At 34.5% G+C, this 20607-nt stretch overlaps 1 protein-coding gene across 8 annotated transcripts in view; it reads right to left on the bottom strand.

Moving 5' to 3' along the window:
• The window catches only part of ATM (ATM serine/threonine kinase), a 154854-nt gene that overhangs the window by 75557 nt on the left and 58690 nt on the right, over nt 1-20607 (bottom strand). For 7 of the 8 annotated variants that reach the window (XM_055547803.1, XM_055547804.1, XM_055547799.1 and 4 more), the window contains 14 exons: nt 19968-20050; nt 19715-19870; nt 18847-18922; nt 18586-18716; nt 14920-15034; nt 13547-13720; nt 12531-12700; nt 10870-11116; nt 8039-8154; nt 6872-6998; nt 6150-6349; nt 1976-2150; nt 1252-1416; nt 313-445 (listed from right to left, as the gene is read on the bottom strand). In XM_055547803.1, coding sequence (XP_055403778.1) covers nt 313-445; nt 1252-1416; nt 1976-2150; nt 6150-6349; nt 6872-6998; nt 8039-8154; nt 10870-11116; nt 12531-12700; nt 13547-13720; nt 14920-15034; nt 18586-18716; nt 18847-18922; nt 19715-19870; nt 19968-20050 — 2068 coding nt within the window. Of the gene's footprint in view, nt 1-312; nt 446-1251; nt 1417-1975; nt 2151-6149; nt 6350-6871; nt 6999-8038; nt 8155-10869; nt 11117-12530; nt 12701-13546; nt 13721-14919; nt 15035-18585; nt 18717-18846; nt 18923-19714; nt 19871-19967; nt 20051-20607 lie in introns of those variants that run through there. The other variant, XM_055547805.1, reaches the window with a different exon arrangement.

Raw genomic sequence — 20607 nt, 5'->3', positions numbered from 1 at the left:
GGGTAGTAGGCAGAGAGAGATTACTTTGCATGCCTCCCTTTAAAGAACTCAAATTTTTCTTTTGAGCAGCAGCAAATTGTTAACATTTTTTTAAGTGGCAGAATAAATTTGGACATTCTGGCACAGGTCCAAAGGATGGATAAAATGGTAGTAATTCAAGATAAGGATACAACTTAGAAAGTCTTTCATAACTAGATGAGAAATGATGAGGGTCTGAACTAAATCTGTGGCAATTAAACCAAGAGCAAGAATTTTAAGAGATTCTTTCAAAAAGAAACGTATACAAATAACCCAAGTCATTAAAATGAATACCCTGAGATGCTCTCATAAGATCCATCATCTGATCTTTATGTTGCTCTAGTTGTCTTCGAAGATCCTTCAATCCTTCAAGCCTTGTCAATGGAAGTGCATCATATGCACTTACTGAGAGAAAATGGTTAATTTCCTAAAAGAGAAAATCAGCTAAAAATGTAACTTGCTTTTGACATACATTGGTTAAGTCTGTAAAATAAAATTTCTAAAAATCAGTTAATGCCTTCTACAGACACTGATTCCTATCACTGTTACTACCAAACAAGGTGGAAATAAGTTACTTATTTCACTTCAAATCTTACAGTGTTTTAATCATTTAAATTCTACTAGACTCTCTCATGATAAAATATTTAGAGTTTAAGATTGTTATAGTATACTCAATTAGAGGGAAAAGCTTAAACTTGTATTTATTTATCACTACAATTCTAGTTTTATGTCTCAATATATTTAACTATATTTTCATATTGATTATAGCCAAATATAGAGTAAAGTTATAGTAAGATTTATAAGGAAAACATCTGAACATAGTTTTGAAATTTTTAAGGGTTAAACAAGATTAAAACCTGAAAAACTCTTCAAAAAGTTACATACCATCTCTAATTCAAGCATTATATTTTCCTTCAGAGGATCAGATGGTAATTTTGAGACATTAATGAATCTTATATGTATATTTCATCAAGCATATTTTATATTATACTTCTTTAATATTTAAATTCAGATATTTACCAAGAAACTTTGATATTTATACTTTTAGTGCAAAGCAAGAGTATATTTAAAAATTCAGTTTTTTATCTGTTAGGAGGACAAATTTCAGCTTACGCTTTTTTAATCACAATTTTTAAAAAAGACCAGTTTTTTCCTCTGAGAGGATTAGAGACTTCCAGAAAGTACTACTATCCTCTCTAATACAAAATAGCAAGATGACAGAATAATTATTACCTCCAAAAGTGAAAAGGGTCCTCTACTGTATTTGATGTTCTGCTGAGTAATACGCAAATCCTTAAAGACAACATGGTCAGGAAAAGGATCTAAAAGTTTAATTGTGATATACAGATTTTCATTATCCTTATTATCAATCACTAAGAATTTCAACAAGTCCAGTACCTAAACATAATTAAAAAAGAAAAAATCAAGAGAAATGGATTAATTCTATGTTAAAGTAAAACAAAGAAACCCACTGTGATAAATGATAAAAACTCTGGTTTTTATCTGGTTTTATCTGGTTTAGATAAAATGTTCTAATCACTAGTAAGGCACCTAGCTACTACTGTTTCTGGGCTTTCAAATAATTCAACAAACATGTAGGGCCTTTACTATAGGATGGACACTGAGGAACACGGTTGTCAATATTACTGAAGCATTTCATATAATATCTCTTACACCATCAGAGTAGTGTGAACTGGATCCCTAGTTTTGACTACCTCTACATTCCAGTATAAGTAAGAAAGAAATCAGGTTATTTATTAGATCAAAATTACTAGGTGCTCTATAACAAAAAGATTACAAGGCTTAATTCATTGAGAATGCTTTCCCCGTCATTTTTCAAAGACTATTTTCACTAAAATTACTGATTATACCAAGTAAACATAAAAACCCAGTTCTTTCCAAGAATATTGTATCAATATATTTCATATATCATTTTGAACATGATTTGGGAAATTACCTGTTCCCGAACTTCCATATGATCATCCACAAGGGGTATAAGTGTACCAACAATAACATGAAGATGACTTTCTAAAGCATCCTTACAGTAAGTTACCGCTGTGTGGCAAACCCGGCTTAATAGGTCACAACAAAGGGAGAAGCTACGTAATGACACATCCATGAAACGAGAAGGCCTAATGTGGGTGAAAAAACAATAAGTTACAGGACACTACTTTGATATCAAATTGTTCAAAGGTCATTATTATTCAACAGCTCTAATTCTGATGTGGCATGACATAAAAGTTAGTTTTACATCTAATTCTTTAAAATTAGATGTTTAAAAGCCAAAAACAGAAGCGACATCAAGAAAATGACAGAGTAGGCAGCTCCAAGTTCCCCTGACAGAAATACTGAAAAATGAGCAAACTGTATGAACTTTGTTAGAACTCTGTAAAACAGCAACAATCAAGCAATCACTGAATCAAGAAAAAGGAAACTTAAAAACTAGGAAAGCTTTGTGGTGATTTTACTTGTCCTTGCCCCACATCATCCTCAGCCTGGCAATATTCATGAATACTTCAGACCCTGTTTCTAATGTGGGATCCTGGTCCTTAGTTTTGCATGGAGCAGAAGTGAAGTGACAGTCACTCAGTCATGTCCGACTCTTTGTGACCCCATGAACTGTAGCCCACCAGGCTCCTCTGTCTATGGGATTCTCCAGGCAAGAGTACAGGAGTGGGTTGCCATTTGCAATAGCACCTAAAAGAATTAAACATCTAGGAATAAATTTAACCAAGGATGTGAATTGCCTGTACACTGAAAATTATATAGCATGGATGAAAGAAATTAAACCCAACTAAATGGAAAAACATCCTGTATTCATGGACTGGAAGACAAACTGTTGAGATATTAACACTATCTAAAATAGTCACATATTGAATGCAATATCCATCTAAATTCCAGCACTTTTTTTGCATAAATGGAAAAACTGGTCAACAAATTCATATGGAATTGCAAGGTATCCAAACAGTCAAAACAATTTGAAAAAGAAGAAGAAAATTGGAGGACTCACACTTCCTGATTTCAGAAGTTACTATACAGCTACAGTAAGCAACACAGTCATTCCTAACGGAAATCAACCCTGAATATTCATTGGAAGGACTGATGCTAAAGCTGAAGCTCCAGTACTTTGGCCACCTGATGTGAAGAGCCGACTTACTGGAAAAGACCCTGAAGCTGGGAAAGATTGAAGGCAGGAGGAGAAGAGGGTGACAGAGGATGAGATATTTGGATAGCATCACTGACTCAATGGATGAGTCTGAGCAAACTCTGGGAGATAGCAAAGGACAGGGAAGCCTGGCATGCTGTAGTCCCTGAGGTTGAAAACATCTGGACACGACTTAGCAACTGAACAACAACAAGCAACACAGCATGGTACTGGCATAAGGAAAGACCAATGGAATAGAACTGAGAATCCAGAAATAAACCCATACATCAATGGCTAACTGATTTTTGACAAGGGTGAAAGAATAGTCTTTAATAAATAGTGCTGGGACAACTAGATTTCCACATGCAAAAGAATGAAACTGAACCCTTAACTCACACTGTTTATAAAAATTAAAATGAATCAACAACCTAAATCTAAGAGCTAAAATCATAAAACTCTTAGAATAAACTCTAAGGGTAAATCTCCATGACCTTAGATTTGCCAATGCATTCTTACCTACAATACCAAAAACACATGAAACAAAAGAAAAATGAGATAAATCAGACCTTATCAAAATTAAAAACATTTGCTCATCAAAAGACATTATCAGGAAAGTGAAAATTTTATAGGATGGGAAAAACTATTTCCAAATCACATATGAATTCAATATCCAGAATATATTTGCAAATCACATACTGAGTTCAATCCCAGAATATATTAAGAACTCCTACAGCTCAACAACAAAAAGACAATCCAATTTTTTTTTCTCTATTTTTATTGTATTGTCCCTCATCCCAAACCCCCCTCCTACTTCCCTTCCCATCCCATCCCTCTGGGTTGTCCCCATGCACTGGCTTTGACTGCCTGTTGCATGCATTGAACTTGGACTGGTGATCTATTTCACATATGGTAATATACATGTTTCAATGCTATTCTCTCAAATCAGTTTTTGATTTGAGAGACAATCCAATTTTTAAAATGGGCAAAGGATTTAAATAGACATTTCTCCAAAGAAGGCATACAAATCATCAATAAGCTCATGAAAAGATACTCATGAGTAGTTAGTAGGAAAATGCAAAATCAAATCCCCAATGAGATAACACTTCATGCCTATGAAACAACCCAAGTGTTCTTCATGAGATGAATGGATTAAAAAAAAAGTGTCATATATCCAATGTTGTTGGGCTCAGTCGTTCAGTTGTGTCCGACTCTTTGCAATCCCATGGACTGTAGCCCGCCAGGCTCCTCTGTCCATGGGGATTCTCCAGGCAAGAATACTGGAGTGGGTTGCCATGCCCTTCTCCAGGGGATCTTCCCAACCCAGGGATCAAACCCAGGTCTCCCACATAGAAGGAGGATTCTTTACCATCTGAGCCACCAGGGAAACCCAATGGAATGTTATTTAGCCACAAAAAAGCATGATGCTGGATAAACACTGAAGACATGCTAAGTGAAACAAGCCAACAGGAAAGGGCAAAGAAATTATGATTCTGCTTATATGAAATACCTAAAACAAAGAAATTAAAAAAGATAGGAAGTAGATTAGAAGCTATAAGGGCTATAGGGAAGAGGAACTGTGTGGTTATTGCTTAATGAATACAAAGATTCTATTTGAGGTAATAAATAAGTTGGATTTGGAAACTGCAATGACAGAAATAAAAATTAATAGCATACCATGAACATAATAGCACTAAATTGGATACTTAAAATATAGTTAAAAATGAGAAATTTTATGTTATATATTTTAAACCATAATAAAACCTAAAAAAAAGTGAAGGAAAAAGACTGAATGACTTAAAGTACACACACATACATATGACTTAAAATTATATTTTAAAAAGCAAAAAAGAATATGAGAAAACAAAATGGAAATAGATATCTTCATATGCTTTGAGGGCTTAAATTTATTTGATTACAATGTTATCTACTAATAAGAAAACAATAGACAATAGAATCATTATTAAAACCAATGGAAAGGATAGAGATGCTAAAAAGAACATACATTCCCAAATCTATAGTAATTGTGATACTGTGATTTATAATAAGAAATATATATTTGGTCTTTGTCCCCATTTCTGGCAGAGTCCCTAATACTTTTGGAATTTCCTGTGATGAGAGCAATAAATGAGTCTTTTGTTATGTTGATGAAGTATCTTTGGGGAAGCCTCTAAGGATCTGGGCTGGTTGCCAAAAGAACCAACCCTATAATTAGAGGGTTGGAACTTTCTGTCCCACCTCTCTGATCAAGAAGGGCTTTCCCTTCAATCAGTCACCAATGGCTGATGATTCCTCTCTTAACACCCAAAAGGATGGGGTTAAAGGAGCTTCTGGATTGGTGAACATTTGCAGGTAAGAGGAGAATGAAGTGACTGGAGAGACCACTTAAGCTCTATGCCCTTTCCCCATACTTTGCCCTAAGTATCTCTTCCATTTGGCTGTTCCTGAGTTATTTCTTTTTGTAATAAACCAGCAATCTAGTGAGTAAATAGGTTTCTTAAGTTCTGTGAGCCACTCTAGCAAAATAATCAAACCCAAGGAAGGGGGTTATTGAAACCTCCAATCTATAGTTTTCAACTGAAGTCTGATGAGGCTGGAGAGAGGGTAGTCTTGTAGGACTGAGCTCTTAACCTGTGGGATCTGACACTATCTACAGGCAGGTACCAGCTGATGTCTGAACCCTGGGTGTGCACTGGGAATCCCCCTTCCTTCCCCTTACCACACACTGGAAGTGGTGAGCAGAACTGCTATGGTAACATGTTATTTATGGCCATGTAAAATTAGCATATTTAAAATGTTGAAGAGAAGATCTTTAATATTTAAAGACTTCTAGAGCTGGAGAAGTGTATGTATGTATATATATATATATATATATAAAGCAAAATTCAGAAAATAATACTCTGGCTTCTACCCTGTAGAAGCATAGAAGTTTTCAATTAAGATGAGGGTAGAAAAACTTCTTATATATTGGTCTAAATATATTATTTACCTTTGGTTGATATAGTGAATCAAAGTATAAATAACATCTCGAAGGACAAAGGCCCAAGCTCCTCCTAAGCCACTCTTTATATCGTTCATTAATAAACTAACAAACAGGTGATATATTTTAATAATTCTGTGCCTTTTGTAAACATTATTTGTCTCAGCTGCTTGCTCACATATGGCTAGAAGAATTTTCTGATAGGAATCCTAGAAAATAAAGATACATTTAGTAAAACCTTGCCTAACCACATATACTCAGACATAATACATACATTTTTATATTCAAATTACAGAATTCTAAATTTCAGAATTTTGCTTGGGATTTTGATATCAAATGCAAAATATCATATTAAGAAAATTACTATCTTAAATTTTAAAAAACTTGTCAATTTATTTTGTTTTCAGATAGTAAACAATATTTAGTAGTATATTCTTTAAAAAATACATATATACACAAATCCTAAGCCAACCTGACTAAAATGTCACAAAATTCAGCCCTCATATGTGACATATTTCAATTAATACTGACAAGTAAAACACTAAGATATAAACTTGTAAATGAGTATTTTTCTTAATTTATTCAAGTAAGTTTTCCATTTGTTTACTTTTTTCTTTTTAAAATGTACTTATACTTACAAAAAAATAAAAATAAAATGTACTTAAACAGATTTTCTAGCTGAAAAAGATGGAATTCTCTCTTCAGGTATTATCCTAGTAAAGTATACTTACAGGGCTTTTGGAAAGAATTTCTAAAATGCTTTTAAGCTTGGTTTTATGGCAATTGCTGATATAGGCAAATGTTGCTTTAATCACATGTGATGGAAAATGAGGTGGATTAGGAGCAGGATCCAAATCCCTAAGAGTTATAGAAAAAATCAGTCATCATTTTCAGAATAAAACTATCAAGAAAAAACATTTTCTTGATAGATCAGTGAAAATTCAAAAGAAAAATTTAGATTATAATACCCCAAATTTTAGTTATTTTCTTGGTGAAAACTAGACTTTTAATAAAATCATGACAAATGACATATTACACTCTATATACATCAATCAGAATACCTAAATAACTTTCTAGGAGGTAGTCAATAATTTGTTTAAAAAATCATTTATAAAGTTAACAGCAGTTATAAAAAAGAGACCTAGTATCACTTTACTTAAGGTATGAATTAAAGCTCTAGTCTAGTACTTTACACTCAATAATATCTTTTAAAATTAAATTATTTATTTTAATTGGAGGATAATTACTTTACAATATTGTGATGGTTTTTGCCATACATTGACATGAATTAGCCATGGGTACACACGTAAACACGGTAACATTCAAGAGAGCAATCAAATTCTATACCAAATGAAATTACACATGCAAAAATATTTTAATAGATATTATTACTGTTTTACATGCTTAGTATTGCATAGTGTATAAAAAAAGAATGTTCTCAAGTACCTTACAATCAAGGTAAATGAGTAACAATGTATATGAATAACTCTACCATTCATATACAACAAGTAGGTTTTACACGCAAATGAAATTGCAATATAGTAAAATTCCACTAGCAAAGGAGAATGCTTTTTTAAAAAAAAGGTGATACAGAAAGCCAAGTCACAGAAGAAAATTTCATGATAGGAGATGGCACAATGCTCAAATATTATAAACAGACTGAGAATAAAAAGGTTACTGAATTTGCAAACAAAGTGGTAATTAAAAGAGCAGTCACTATGAAGAGGCTACAGTACAGCAGAAACTTCAATTCAAAGGTAACTATTTTAAAAGAAACAGAATTTAAAAGCACAGTACATGTCTAATAACTGAAATAGACATTTGAAGGTGTCAACTAATAAACTTCCCAAGGACCTTATGAAATTGCAGCTAATCCTCTAAATTAAAAATATCCATACCCTGAGAAGTCACAGGGGTCAGTGCTTTGGCTGGCACCAGAAGTTGCTGGTTCATGTAACGTCATCAATAATTCCACTACAATCTCTGGTAAATTACTAATGAATAAATGATCAATCTGCAAGGATACAAAATAAAATATATTTAAGTTTTCCTGTCTGTGATCTTTAAGTCAGCTAGTTTAAGGGGCTCACATTATTGTCTCATTTCCAAAATTATTCAGTGATTACAGAAGGAAATAGTTATCAAAGATCTAAGATCTGCAAGACATGCAACTAGCACCACTTTTTTTCTGCTATGCAGCCGACCTACAGACTCAAAGGAAAATAGGGAAATTATATCAAACAAGATTCTCTTAATCCAACTTTCTCATTTAATTTTAAAGAATCACTTTAATGAGCAAGGCTTCAGGTCTAGCTTGAAATTCCTCAACCTAATCACTTTCCTGCCAACCAAATTCCCCACTGATCTATACTGCTCATCAATCTGCATTTTACCTTTATTTGAGAACACTATCTTAGAGAACTTTACTAGTAAGGATTCCCAATGACTGGCAATTATCAACCCTTTGTTCCTGCATATCTTTCCCCAGGTTCCAACTTGGTTGATATCCCAAATTCTGAGGCTAGCTGCTACCCACATGTCCTTCAGTTCAGTCGCTCAGTCGTGTCCGACTCTTTGCGACCCCATGAATCGCAGCACACCAGGCCTCCCTGTCCATCACCAACTCCTGGAGTTCACTCAGACTCACGTCCATTGAGTCAGTGATGCCATCCAGCCATCTCATCCTCTGTCATCCCCTTTTCCCCCAATCCCTCCCAGCATCAGAGTCATTAATACTAGGTAAAAATCCTCTTGGACAGGAGCAGACTCTTCATCACCCAATTCTTGCTACAGGCAGCCTCACAAAAGGCATAAGTTCTCTAAATAAAAAGACTGGGTGTACTACATTACACCTCAGCCAAATGAATGAGAACTATAAAGTCTTAAAAGGCGTTTTTTGTTAGCTCTCCAAGTAATGAATTACAGTGCTTTAAACCAAAAGGCAAATGGGCTCATTTACTGTCTTTACCTCTTCCACACAGAGATTTGGAAACCCTTCCTAACAGCAAAAATATTCTGGAATGTGGTACAACAGAAATCTAATGTAAAGATCTTAGCCTTTCCCTGTAATGTAACATTAGTTACATCATATCATCAATTCCAAGGTTTCAGCCCTTTTAAAAATCCAACCCTATTTCCAGTATATCTGGAATTAGTAAGACAAACTGGCCAACTCTGATTAATATCAGAGGAAAACTTAGTGAGTTTCCCTGCACATCGGTGACAACTGACTTCTTTAATTTTATATAATTTTCTTACAAGCAAATCTCTAATGTTTAAGCTAAAGGTACATAAAAATAATTCAAAAAAAATTCAGATATCTAGGTATACCTAAACAATCTTATAACTATACATTTTAGGCATTCAACAACTGACAGTTATAGAAGACTGAAAGATTGATAATAGTGGTACCATCACTTATCCACAGAAAAAAGAATGTGGATTGATTTAGATAAGCTGCATATTAGAGAAATAGAGAAAAAATTAACTTAAAACGATGATGCTAAATGAAACTGAGACAAATAAAAATTTATGTCTTTAACAAAGAAGCTAAGAAATTATTTTTAATTTTTAGCTCTCTTTGTTCTTGAGACTAGTGTTTTAATCAGGGTTTAATGTAATCACATTTCCCATCTAGACTTCTTCTGACTCAAACTTGCTTTCTTTTGATTTGAATACATAAAGAGGAATACTAAGAGTAGACCTGCTCAGAAGTCTAAGCTGGAAGATTGGGTGAAAGGGTCTGGAAGCAGACTGCCTCTCATAAATTCCATACCCTTTGGCAAACCAACATTCTGTTCCAACTGCCCTTCAGGGAGGGAGCACCATTGCTCACCATCTTCCTCCAGACTACAGACTTATAACCAGCTCCAAATAAGAATAGCCCACCTAAGCAACTAAGAGACGTGCTGTTCACAGATAACTAGGCAATGAAAAAAGTCTGCTGAAGTTTATCCAATTATAATAGTAACATTGACCAAGCTTTGTTAGTCATCATTTGCTTATGTTAAAAGTTAAAAAGTGGAGTGACCAATTCTCTTTCACTTTAAAAAGTTTATATATGTATCTGAATATAAGTTGCCTCAAACAATTTTAGATATGTATATATTACTATAAAAGAAACAAGTTGTTAGGTCCTTTTTAACTTGACTCCATCTTTCATCAAATAATGAGTGCTTGATATACACTAGATAGTTGGGATACATCAGAAAAAAGAAGAAAGAAAAATCCGATCTTTACAAGTACTTATAGTGGAGAAGGTTGATAAAAACCAGTAAACATAATTCATAAGTAAGGTATATCATACATTAGAAGATAGTAAATGCCATGGAAAAAGCAGAGAATGGGAACATGGGATTGTACTTTTCCTTGAAAAATGAAGGGCTTAATGATAGTCAAGAGAAAGTGAAGATTTTCTGTACCTTGTTCAGCATTGCTTGAATTTAATAACCAGTTTGTATTCATGTATTACTGCCAATTAAAACAATATTTTACAAGGAAAAGGTGGTAAAATTATTCCAAAGTTAAAAGGAAAATTCCTGATTAAAAACATTTAAAAACCAATCAAAAGGAGAGAACACTGTACAATAACAAAAAAATTAATGGATTGCCTATGTGAGATAGTGATTATCATAAAATATTAAACTTAATTACATAAGTGATGAATAGCCTAACGTTACACCTCAGATCACTTATGGGATAAAAGGTATTGTAAATATTGAAGTCATACCTGTTTTCCTAATAAGTTTTCATCTTTAAGCATATCATAGACTTTGGTAGCAGTCTCTCTTTGCTGTGCCATCCCACTGTCTTCTGTACCCTCATAAGCAAAGTATGGAAGAATATTTACAAGAATCTTTGGAAAGCAGTCTGTCAGAAGACTTTTCCAATCCTCTTGAATTTGATTAGCAATTAATTTTACTTCATCAAAATGACTTCTAATCACTAGAGGTGGAATCAAAATTTTATAACAAGACCTAAAAATATAAAAATTAAAAACATACATTAAAAATATAACTTTTCAAAGTAAAACTTTATAATATGGTCCTTAAAATAACAGAATGGTTTTGGAAATTCCTGGTGTTCCAGTGGACTTCAATGCTTCCACCATGGGTTCAATCCCTGGTCAGGAAAGTAAAGATTCCTTGAGTCATGTGGTGTGGGCAAAAAAATAAATAAAACAGTTTAATAAGCTTAGAGCATCACTTTATCTAGATCATTAAGCATTCTTACTCTATAAATGAAGACATGAAGTTAAGTAAATTTTAAATAGTCACACTAAAAAAAACAGAGGCATTAAGAGTATTATCACCCTAAAGGATGATGAAAAACAAGTGAAAATGAATTTATATTTATTTCTTCTGTATAATCTTTATGCAAAATTATTATATAGTGAAAAGTGAAAGCAATTTATAAATTCAAAAAATAAACATAGATTTGGCAAAATGAACAAACAATAAGGACTATTGTTGCTGCTGCTGCTAAGTTGCTTCAGTCGTGTCCGACTCTGTGCGACCCCACAGACGGCAGCCCACCAGGCTCCCCCGTCCCTGGGATTCTCCAGGCAAGAACACTGGAGTGGGTTGCCATTTCCTTCTCCAATGAATGAAAGTGAAAAGTGAAAATGAAGTCGCTCAGTCGTGTCTGACTCTTTGCGATCCCATGGACTGTAGCCTACCAGGCTCCTCCATCCATGGGATTTTCCAGGCAAGAGTACTGGAGTGGGTTGCCATTGCCTTCTCCGAATAAGGACTATTAAACAATTACAGATTGCCTTCCCATATCCTGATATTTAAGCATTATTATTTAGTTGTTTCAAACCTCTCCATTTTCAAAATTCTCTTCTCCAGACTTGGGAGTTAGCAAAATAAATACCTGTATATTAAACTTTAAATCATACAGAAATAACTAAATGGCCCACATTCAAACAGGAGAAAAGAAAAACAGGGTAAAAATAATCAGCCACCAGTAATTTATCTTTGATTTTTCACAGGGAAAATTATTAAATATTAAAGCTGAAATGGACCTTTAAGATCTCTATACATCCTTGTGTGTGCACACAGTCATGTCCAACTCTTTGAGACCCCATAGACTGTAGCCTGTCAGGCTTCTCTGTCCATGGGATTTTCCAGGCAAGAATACTGGAGAGGGTTGACATTTTCTACTCCAATAACTCCAGTAAGAAACTTTACAGTAAGAAACCAAGACTCAGTGGGTGTTCTTGTGGCTTGCCTAAAGTCAGGTAGCTGGCTTACTGGTACAACTAGGACCAGATCCTAAGTTAACTGATAACCTTCAATATGCTTTCATTTATAAAAGCTGTCTTGATTCTCATAATATCATTAATACCTAATTTTAAATATCTTTCACATGTGCCATATGCAAACCTACCTATAGAAATCTTCAATGTTTGTGTAATTTAATAAAATAAAAGGAAAAGAAGATACACTGTATCCAGGATCTTGAAGATTTAGCCATTCCAATACCAAATAATCCAAATGAGAAGCCATGAAATCTTCTAAACATCTATATCCAAAAGTTTCAGAAACTTTCTTTAAAACCTGTACAAGTCAAAAAAGAAGTCAATGTTTTAATAATGAAATAATAAATCACTTACATCCTTAATATTATTTACAGTATGGCTTTGAGCATTCATGTAACTTTTCTATCCCTTGATTAACTTATCTATGCTGTTGTTGTTTGTTGTTATTTAGTCACAAAGTCATGTCTGACTCTTTTGTAACCCCATGGACTGTAGCTCACCAGACTCCTCTGTCCATGGGATTTCCCAGGCAAGAATATTGGGTGGGGAAGATCCTTCTCCAGGGGATTTTTCCCACCCAGGAATCAAACCTGGGGAAAAAGTTCCACTGGAAACCATGCTAGTTACATCAAGCCATGATCAATCATTGGTTTATCGTGTAAAAATAAAGGATGGAAAGGCCTGGAACTTCTCAAACCATGAGTGCTGAGGTGTTGGACCGGGGCAGGAGTAAACGTTCTACAACACTGGACCCTGGTCTTTCTAATCATGCAACTTAAAAGCCTTCCATATCTAAAATTTGACTTCTCACCCCACTAGATTCCAAGGTCGTGCTCCAGAATCCACCAGGCAAAATACATACTGCTTTTTTATCTCCATGGATTTCCCCCAAAAAATACTATTCGAGAGGGTCTGGTATGAATGATGACCGGTCACTCACTCTTATTAGTTCAATGACAGTCTTGTGAAATGCTCTTAAACTGAATGTAAAAAATGACACTGTATACAAATAAATACACTCTCTTCAAATCTAAAAAATAAAACCATCTCCAACTCTTTAATAAATGCCATATTTAAAATCTAGCTTTAATTGTTTAAAAGTTATCAAAGGATAATTTTAATAAAAATATTCATACACATATACCTTTTTAACGAGGTGAGGCTCTAGTCCATTCTCTTTCACAGACTTGCATAGGGCGAATAAAGCCTGCTTTTCACAGACAGGGCTACAGTATAACACCACAACTATCATCATCAGTAAAGTGGCTTTTCTATTACAAATCTCATCCAAAGTTTCAGAGTTTTCAGTTCTGTGGGACTTTAGAATTTTTAAAACAATAGGTAATGTAAATATTTAAATATTCCAAATAAACCAACCAGGCTAACACCAAAGAATACCACAACAACATCTAAACAGCCAGTGAACAGTTTTAAAACCTATAGTGATGGAGTTAAAGAGATTATGAGAAAGGACCAAAGTTGCTACAATGGGAAAGACTGCTGTTTATAACACCTCATAGAATAAGAATCGTCAAACATTTCAATGAAGTATAAAGCACTTTGAAGAAAAAAAGAAGAGAAAAAAAGTAACTGCAGGAATGTGAGCAAGACTAAATCTCATCAACTACCAAGTATTACCTTCTAAGATGTTTTACCATCTTATTACCATTATAACTTAATATATATAGCTCTTTATCCTTTAAAAAAATCATAGATATCACCAAAAAAAACCTAATAAAGTCATACTACTAGATAAAATGATACATGCTTCTAGCTTAACAATTAATCATCAAACTCTTCCAACAGACATAAATATTTTTTGACTTACTATAATTGATAGAAGTTTATCTTCACTTTTAGAAAAAATGGCCAGTCACTGATCTATTTCTATTTTTGGTAAAAGAAAAAGTAAGGACTTAATTCCTTTACTAAAGGGCAATCACTGATATGTTTAAAAATAGTTATGATCTTCCCAGGAAGTCAACTCCTTTACCTATTCTGTATGAGAGATAGGTCTAGATACTCTCTAACATTTTAGTTAAAGATTTACTTTTACTGAGAACAAAACCAGCTGCCCTCTAAAATGAATACAAGATTCAAGTTCTTCTTATAAACTAGCTCATTACAGTCTGCTTCTATTAATGACATCTAAGATGGAATTTGCTTTTTTTTGATAGCCATTACAATGTTGGTTCATATTATGCTCTCAAGATGTAAAATTTCTCAGGGCTTTCTCCAAATAAACTGCTGTCAGGTCAGTGTTTTCTCTTTTTGTACATGACATGCTGATTTTAAAATATATAATATACGTTATCTCTAGGAAATTTTATATTATTTACACTCATTTTTGTAATCTCTTGAAATCTTTTTCAAAATTCACATTTTTTTTCATGTGATCTTCCTTTTCAGTTTTGTTCTGTTATAGAATATATAATCATTTGAGTAACTGCTTGGTAAAATAACATGGCATATTTATAGAAAGTATATGTAATAACAAATATACATTAATAAAATTACCAATTCTCTCATTCCTTCCTGAGCTTTAAAGTATGCATTTTCAAAAGCTGTTTGCTGAAGCTTCAAAGGAAGTGCTTTCAATGTGGAAGAACCTCGTTTTATATGCTGAAACAATCTTTAAAAAAAAAAAAAAAAGCAAAAAGTGAAATGATTTTTAATCTTAAACTCTACTTTCCAAAGCATATTTACAGGGCAAAAATAAATCACTTTGTGAGACATACTAACATACTAGGTCTTCCTTCAAAAGACCAAGGAAATATAAGTCTAGTAGGTTCAAAGCTACTAATATTAGGATCTTTACCAAACAACCCATATTCTACTAGAACTGAAAAGTGTCTCAAAAGATCTCTTAGCTTATTGCCCAAACTTGAATATCCCTGAATGCAAACTAACCAGAAAAAAATTTGTCCTCTGGTAAAATACCAACAAGAAGAAGCCACAGGCTCTTATATCAACCTGCTCTAACATTTAATCACAGCTTAAAAGTTATTGCTTCCCTGATAGCTCAGTTGGTAAAGAATCTGCCTGCAATGCAAGAGACCTTGGTTCAATTACTGGGTTAGGAAGATCTGCTGGAGAAGCAATAGGCTACCCAGTATTCTTGGGCTTCTCTGTAGGCTCAGCTGGTAAAGAATCCATCTGCAATGCAGGAGTCCTGGGTTCGATCCCTGGGTAGGGAAGATCCTCTAGATACGGGAATGTCTACCCACTCTAGTATTCTGGCCTGTACAGTCCATGGAGTCACAAAGAGTTGGACACAACTGAGTGACTTCACTTTCACTTTTCAGTTTCATGCATTGGAGAAGGAAATGGCAACCCACTCCAGTGTTCTTGCCTGGAGAATCCCAGGGACGGGGAAGCCTGGTGGGCTGCTGTCTATGGGGTCACACAGAGTCGGACACAACTGAAGTGACTTAGCAGCAGCAGCAGCGGCAGAGTGACTTTCACTTTATAAAAGGTATTAGCTTTAATGTCTTGATGTTCCATTAAAATTATTTTTATGTGGTAGAGGAGAGCTGATTAGTGCTTTTTTGCATAATGTACCGTCATATTTAAGGACAACTCTTTAGCCATTTTGTCTTTTACCCTTTTATACTAATCAAAACATATGAAAGTATCAACTTTTTGGTATTTCTCTCATTCCTCAGTTTCTCCAATCTCTCTTCAGCAGCTTAGTATTAAATATCTAACAAGTAAACAACCAATAAATAAATAAATATGTTCATGCCATTCATGAATTTATGCATTTTTGAATCTTAAGAGATTTTTTAAATGTCAGCACTACACTGCTTTATTATATTCAACTTGTTATCCTCTGTAACCCCAGATCTTTAATTTCTGTATATATTTTCTTTTTTATGTATTTGAAATAAAGCACACATTAGCAAACATTACAATGCACTGTGGTTTTACTAAAAATAGTCCTAAACCTGAGGAGTTAGACATGTTTCTGACCTATGAAAACATTATTTTCAGAATATCAAAATTTTGGACACATCATGTTTTCTAACACGTGTATTTATGTGACTGCATGGTAATTTCTTCAGTGTTAATTATTGTTCATCTACATTTGAACAGAAAAACTGCTCAAATGATTTTTAGCTTTGATGTTTTAAGCATAATGTAATTTTTTTCAAATATTCATTGATTTTACAAATTATTAAACACCTGGCACATTCCAAGTGTTATTTTAGGTGCTAAATACACAGGAAAAGAGACAAACGCTCTCTGGAGCTCGTATCTTAGATAAATGTGTTAAAATATAATATTTCAACTGGTGATAAATGCTATAGAGAAAAATAAAGCAGAGAGAGTTTGTTTATAGTAGAGTGAGGTGGGAAAGGGCAGAGGTAGGTTACAATCTGGAGTTTTAAAATCAACTTAATAACCCATTAAACATACAGTTGCTAAAATTTAATATTTGCTTCTTCAGGTTGTTATTATTGTTGTTCAGTCGCTAAATCATGTGCGATGCAGCACGTCAGGCTGCTGATGTCCACTGAGTCAGTGATAACATCCAAATACCTCATCCTCTGTTGCTCCCTTCTCCTCTTTCCCTCAATCTTTCCCAACATCAGGCTCTTTTCCAGTGAGTCAGCTCTTGGCATGAGGTGGCCAAAGCAGCTTCAGCATCAGTCCTTCCAATGAATATTCAGGGTTGATTTCCTTTAGGAATCTCCTTGCTGTCCAAGGTACTCTCAAGAGTCTTCTCCAACACCACAGTTTGAAAGCATCAATTCTTTGGCACTCAGCCTTCTTTATGGTCCAACTCTCACATGTATAAATGACTAATGGAAAAACCATAGCTTTGATTAGACGGACCTTTCTTGGCAAAGTGATGTCTTTGCTTTCTAATATGCTATTTAGGTTTGTCATAGCTTTTCTTCCAAGGAGCAAGTGTCTTTTAATTTCATGGCTGCAGTCACTGCCCGCAATGAATCTGGAGCCCAAGAAAACGAAATCTGTCACTGTTTCCACTTTTTCCCATTCTATTTGCCATAAGTGATGGGACCAGATGCCATGATCTTCGTTTTCTGAATGTTGAGTTTTAAGCCATATTTTTCACTCTCCTCTTACACCTTCATCAAGAGACTCTTTAGTTCCTCTTCGCTTTCTGCCATTAGAGTGGTGCGATCTGCACATCTGAGGTTGTTGATATTTCTCCTGGCAATCTTGATTCCAGCTTGTGCTTCATCCAGCCCAGAATTTCTCATGATGTACTCTACACATAAGTTAAATAAAAAGGGTGACAATAATCAGCCTTGATGTATGCCTTTCCCAATTTTGAACCAGTCTGTTGTTCCATGTCTGGTTCTAACTGCTGTTTCTTGACTTGCAGACAGGTTTCTCAGAAGGCAGGTGAGGTGGTCTGGTATTCCCATCCCTTTCAGAATTTTCTACAGCTTGTTGTAATCCACACAGTCAATGGCTTGTTTAGGTACTCAAACATAACACATTCTTGTGAGAGAATCACTCCAATGCCTAATTTTATGCTCACTTGAATAAATATGATTATAATAAGCAAAATGTAAAATGTGATAATTTTCATTTTATAAACTCATAAAATCTCTCTAATACCAAAAAGCCCTGTATCTCTAATTGGGAGTAGTCACATCTCATTCATCTCAACCACTTACTAGATGTATGGCACTTATCACTTTACTTAATCTGTCTAAGCCACAGAGTTTTCGTTACTAAATTAGATGAAATAATCATATCTAAGTGAAAGAGTTGTCAGAATTAAGAGAAAACAAAAATGCCAGGCATACAGTCTATGCTTAGTAGTCATTATTTTTAATATCACTCCCGCTGCTGCTAAGTCGCTTCAGTCGTGTCTCACTCTGTGTGACCCCATAGATGGCAGCCCACCAGGCTCCCCCGTCCCTGGGATTCTCCAGGCAAGAATACTGGAGTGGGTTGCCATTTCCTTCTCCAATGCATGAAAGTGAAAAGTGAAAGTGAAGTCACTCAGTCATGTCCGACTCTTAGCGACCCCATGGACTACAGCCTACCAGGCTCCTCCGTCCATGGGATTTTCCAGGTAAGAGTACTGGAGTGGGGTGCCATTGCCTTCTCCAATATCACCCCTAGTGAGCTACAACTGTGCTAGACATTGAACTGCTATCTGCAGCACTCCTGATACTTCATGAATACTTGACCTATTACCTATTGATTGACTCCGCAGCCAACATGCGAACTTGGTGATGATTATCAGCAAGAAACTGTGGAAATACTTCATTTACAGGAAGATCTTTTCCCTTTACATTCAGAATAGACCATTTTGAGTAAGGATCAGCCTATGGGAAAAGATCAACTGAGGTTAAATGTGAAATACTAAGAGAAAAACTACCCATTAACAAATAGAAAAAAGACTGCTTTTAAAACGTCACTGGAGACCTTACTAATAATTAAAGTGGAAATACTCACCTCAAGCAAAGTTTTAAGGCATTTTACTAGTGCCATTCTTACAGAGAATGTACTTTTCCCTTCCTTTGTTAAGTGCCTGAAATAAAAGTACATGTCTTAATATCAAGTAATCATTCCAATAAAAGCATAGTCAAAAAAACAATCACTGGACATTAAGATTATTCTAGGCAGCTTCCAAAATTCCTTTCCATGATAAATTTAATTGTCACTACGCAGTATATGACAATACTCTCACCTTTCAAAAATTCCAGCTAAAATAAATTGGTTTGAAAAGCAGCTTATTTTAATGTATTTGTGTCATATGACTATGCCTCATTTGGGGGCTATCACACTTCAGCTAACCATGTTATTGAAAACATGCTTGAAAAGGAAAACATTTTTAGTGTTGTATATCAAAGATTTAGAAAACCATATTCTGTACTGATTCAGAAATTGTTACCCACCAACTGGTATGAGGGTTCTGAATTACATATATATGCTCCTCTATAATATTTCACACTGTGACTCTGTGCATGAAACAATCAGATACTGACAAGACCTTGTTCACTTAAGGAATATAAACTACTCGATTTATTACACTTTTTGCACTTTGCTTTAATTCATCATACTTGCCAAACTATTAAGTGATTCAGAATTCAAAGAGAAACACACTAAACTTACTTTAGGAAGCCAAGCCTTAAGCAGAAAACAATGTAGTTCTTCAAGCAATTAAGAAGGGAAATACAAGTTACATTTACTATTGTTAAAAAACATATATAGCTACATTCAAGGATTAGAAGAAATCACTAAAGTAGAAATGCAAAGTTTGCATTTGTATGCAAAAGTGGCAAAAGAAAAACAAGAACTCCATAAAATAATCTATACCCACCAAAATGCTCCAATCACTGTTAGAAACTGTCCTTGAGCATCCCTTGTGTTCTCATCATCCATATTTCTGTGACACAGGTTCATCACTACGTGAAGGACATGGTTTAAAATGGTTTTACAAACATCTTGGTCACGGTGGTAAGATGAACACACATTGCTGTGGTGGAAAAAATTTAACTTTATCAGCATAACAGAACACACCAGTTTGGTTTATAAATTTAGAGCGAATATTCTATATGGTTTTAATGTCTTACGGTAGTGGTTTTAGAAGTTTTGCAACATCTTCCATTGGCAAGGGATATTCTTCTCCAGGAAGCGCCTTTAAAAGCACTAGATACTAAGATAGGGGGTGGAGTGGGGGGCGGGGGGGAGAATTAGTTTTTTTTTAAAAAATGATATTTATATATCATTCACTTAAATAAATACATATATGCAAACCATAAATTCATATATATAAACACATGTGCCTACACATACACACTTGGGCAGTGAATTTTTTTACCAGGCAATAGCAGGAGAGTTTGAAGTCAAAGAGAGTGGGACACAAATCCTAGCACCACAATATTACTACTTGTGTGGTTTTAAAAGTTGCCTTGTCATCTGCCTCTTTGTACTCTCAGCTGTAAAATAAGGATACAGCACTTAACTGTCCAGATTACTGTGAAGATGAAAGGAAATGCATGTAAAGGTCTAAATTTTTTTGACAGCATTCAGTGAGTGACAGTTGTTATCACTGTTGGGATTAACTGCCTGAGCAAGAGTCTGAAACTATGTCACCACCCTCTGAAAACAATACTTGAGGTTTGAAACTTCAATGGTTAAAAACTATTCTATTAATGAATTTTAGAAAGCAGAGATAATTATGCACAGTGAATAATCCAAATACCGTGACTT

This window comes from Bubalus kerabau, chromosome 15 (assembly GCF_029407905.1).
Source record: "Bubalus kerabau isolate K-KA32 ecotype Philippines breed swamp buffalo chromosome 15, PCC_UOA_SB_1v2, whole genome shotgun sequence".
NCBI classification, from domain to species: domain Eukaryota; kingdom Metazoa; phylum Chordata; class Mammalia; order Artiodactyla; family Bovidae; genus Bubalus; species Bubalus kerabau.
This window is presented reverse-complemented; position numbering and strand designations above follow the sequence as displayed.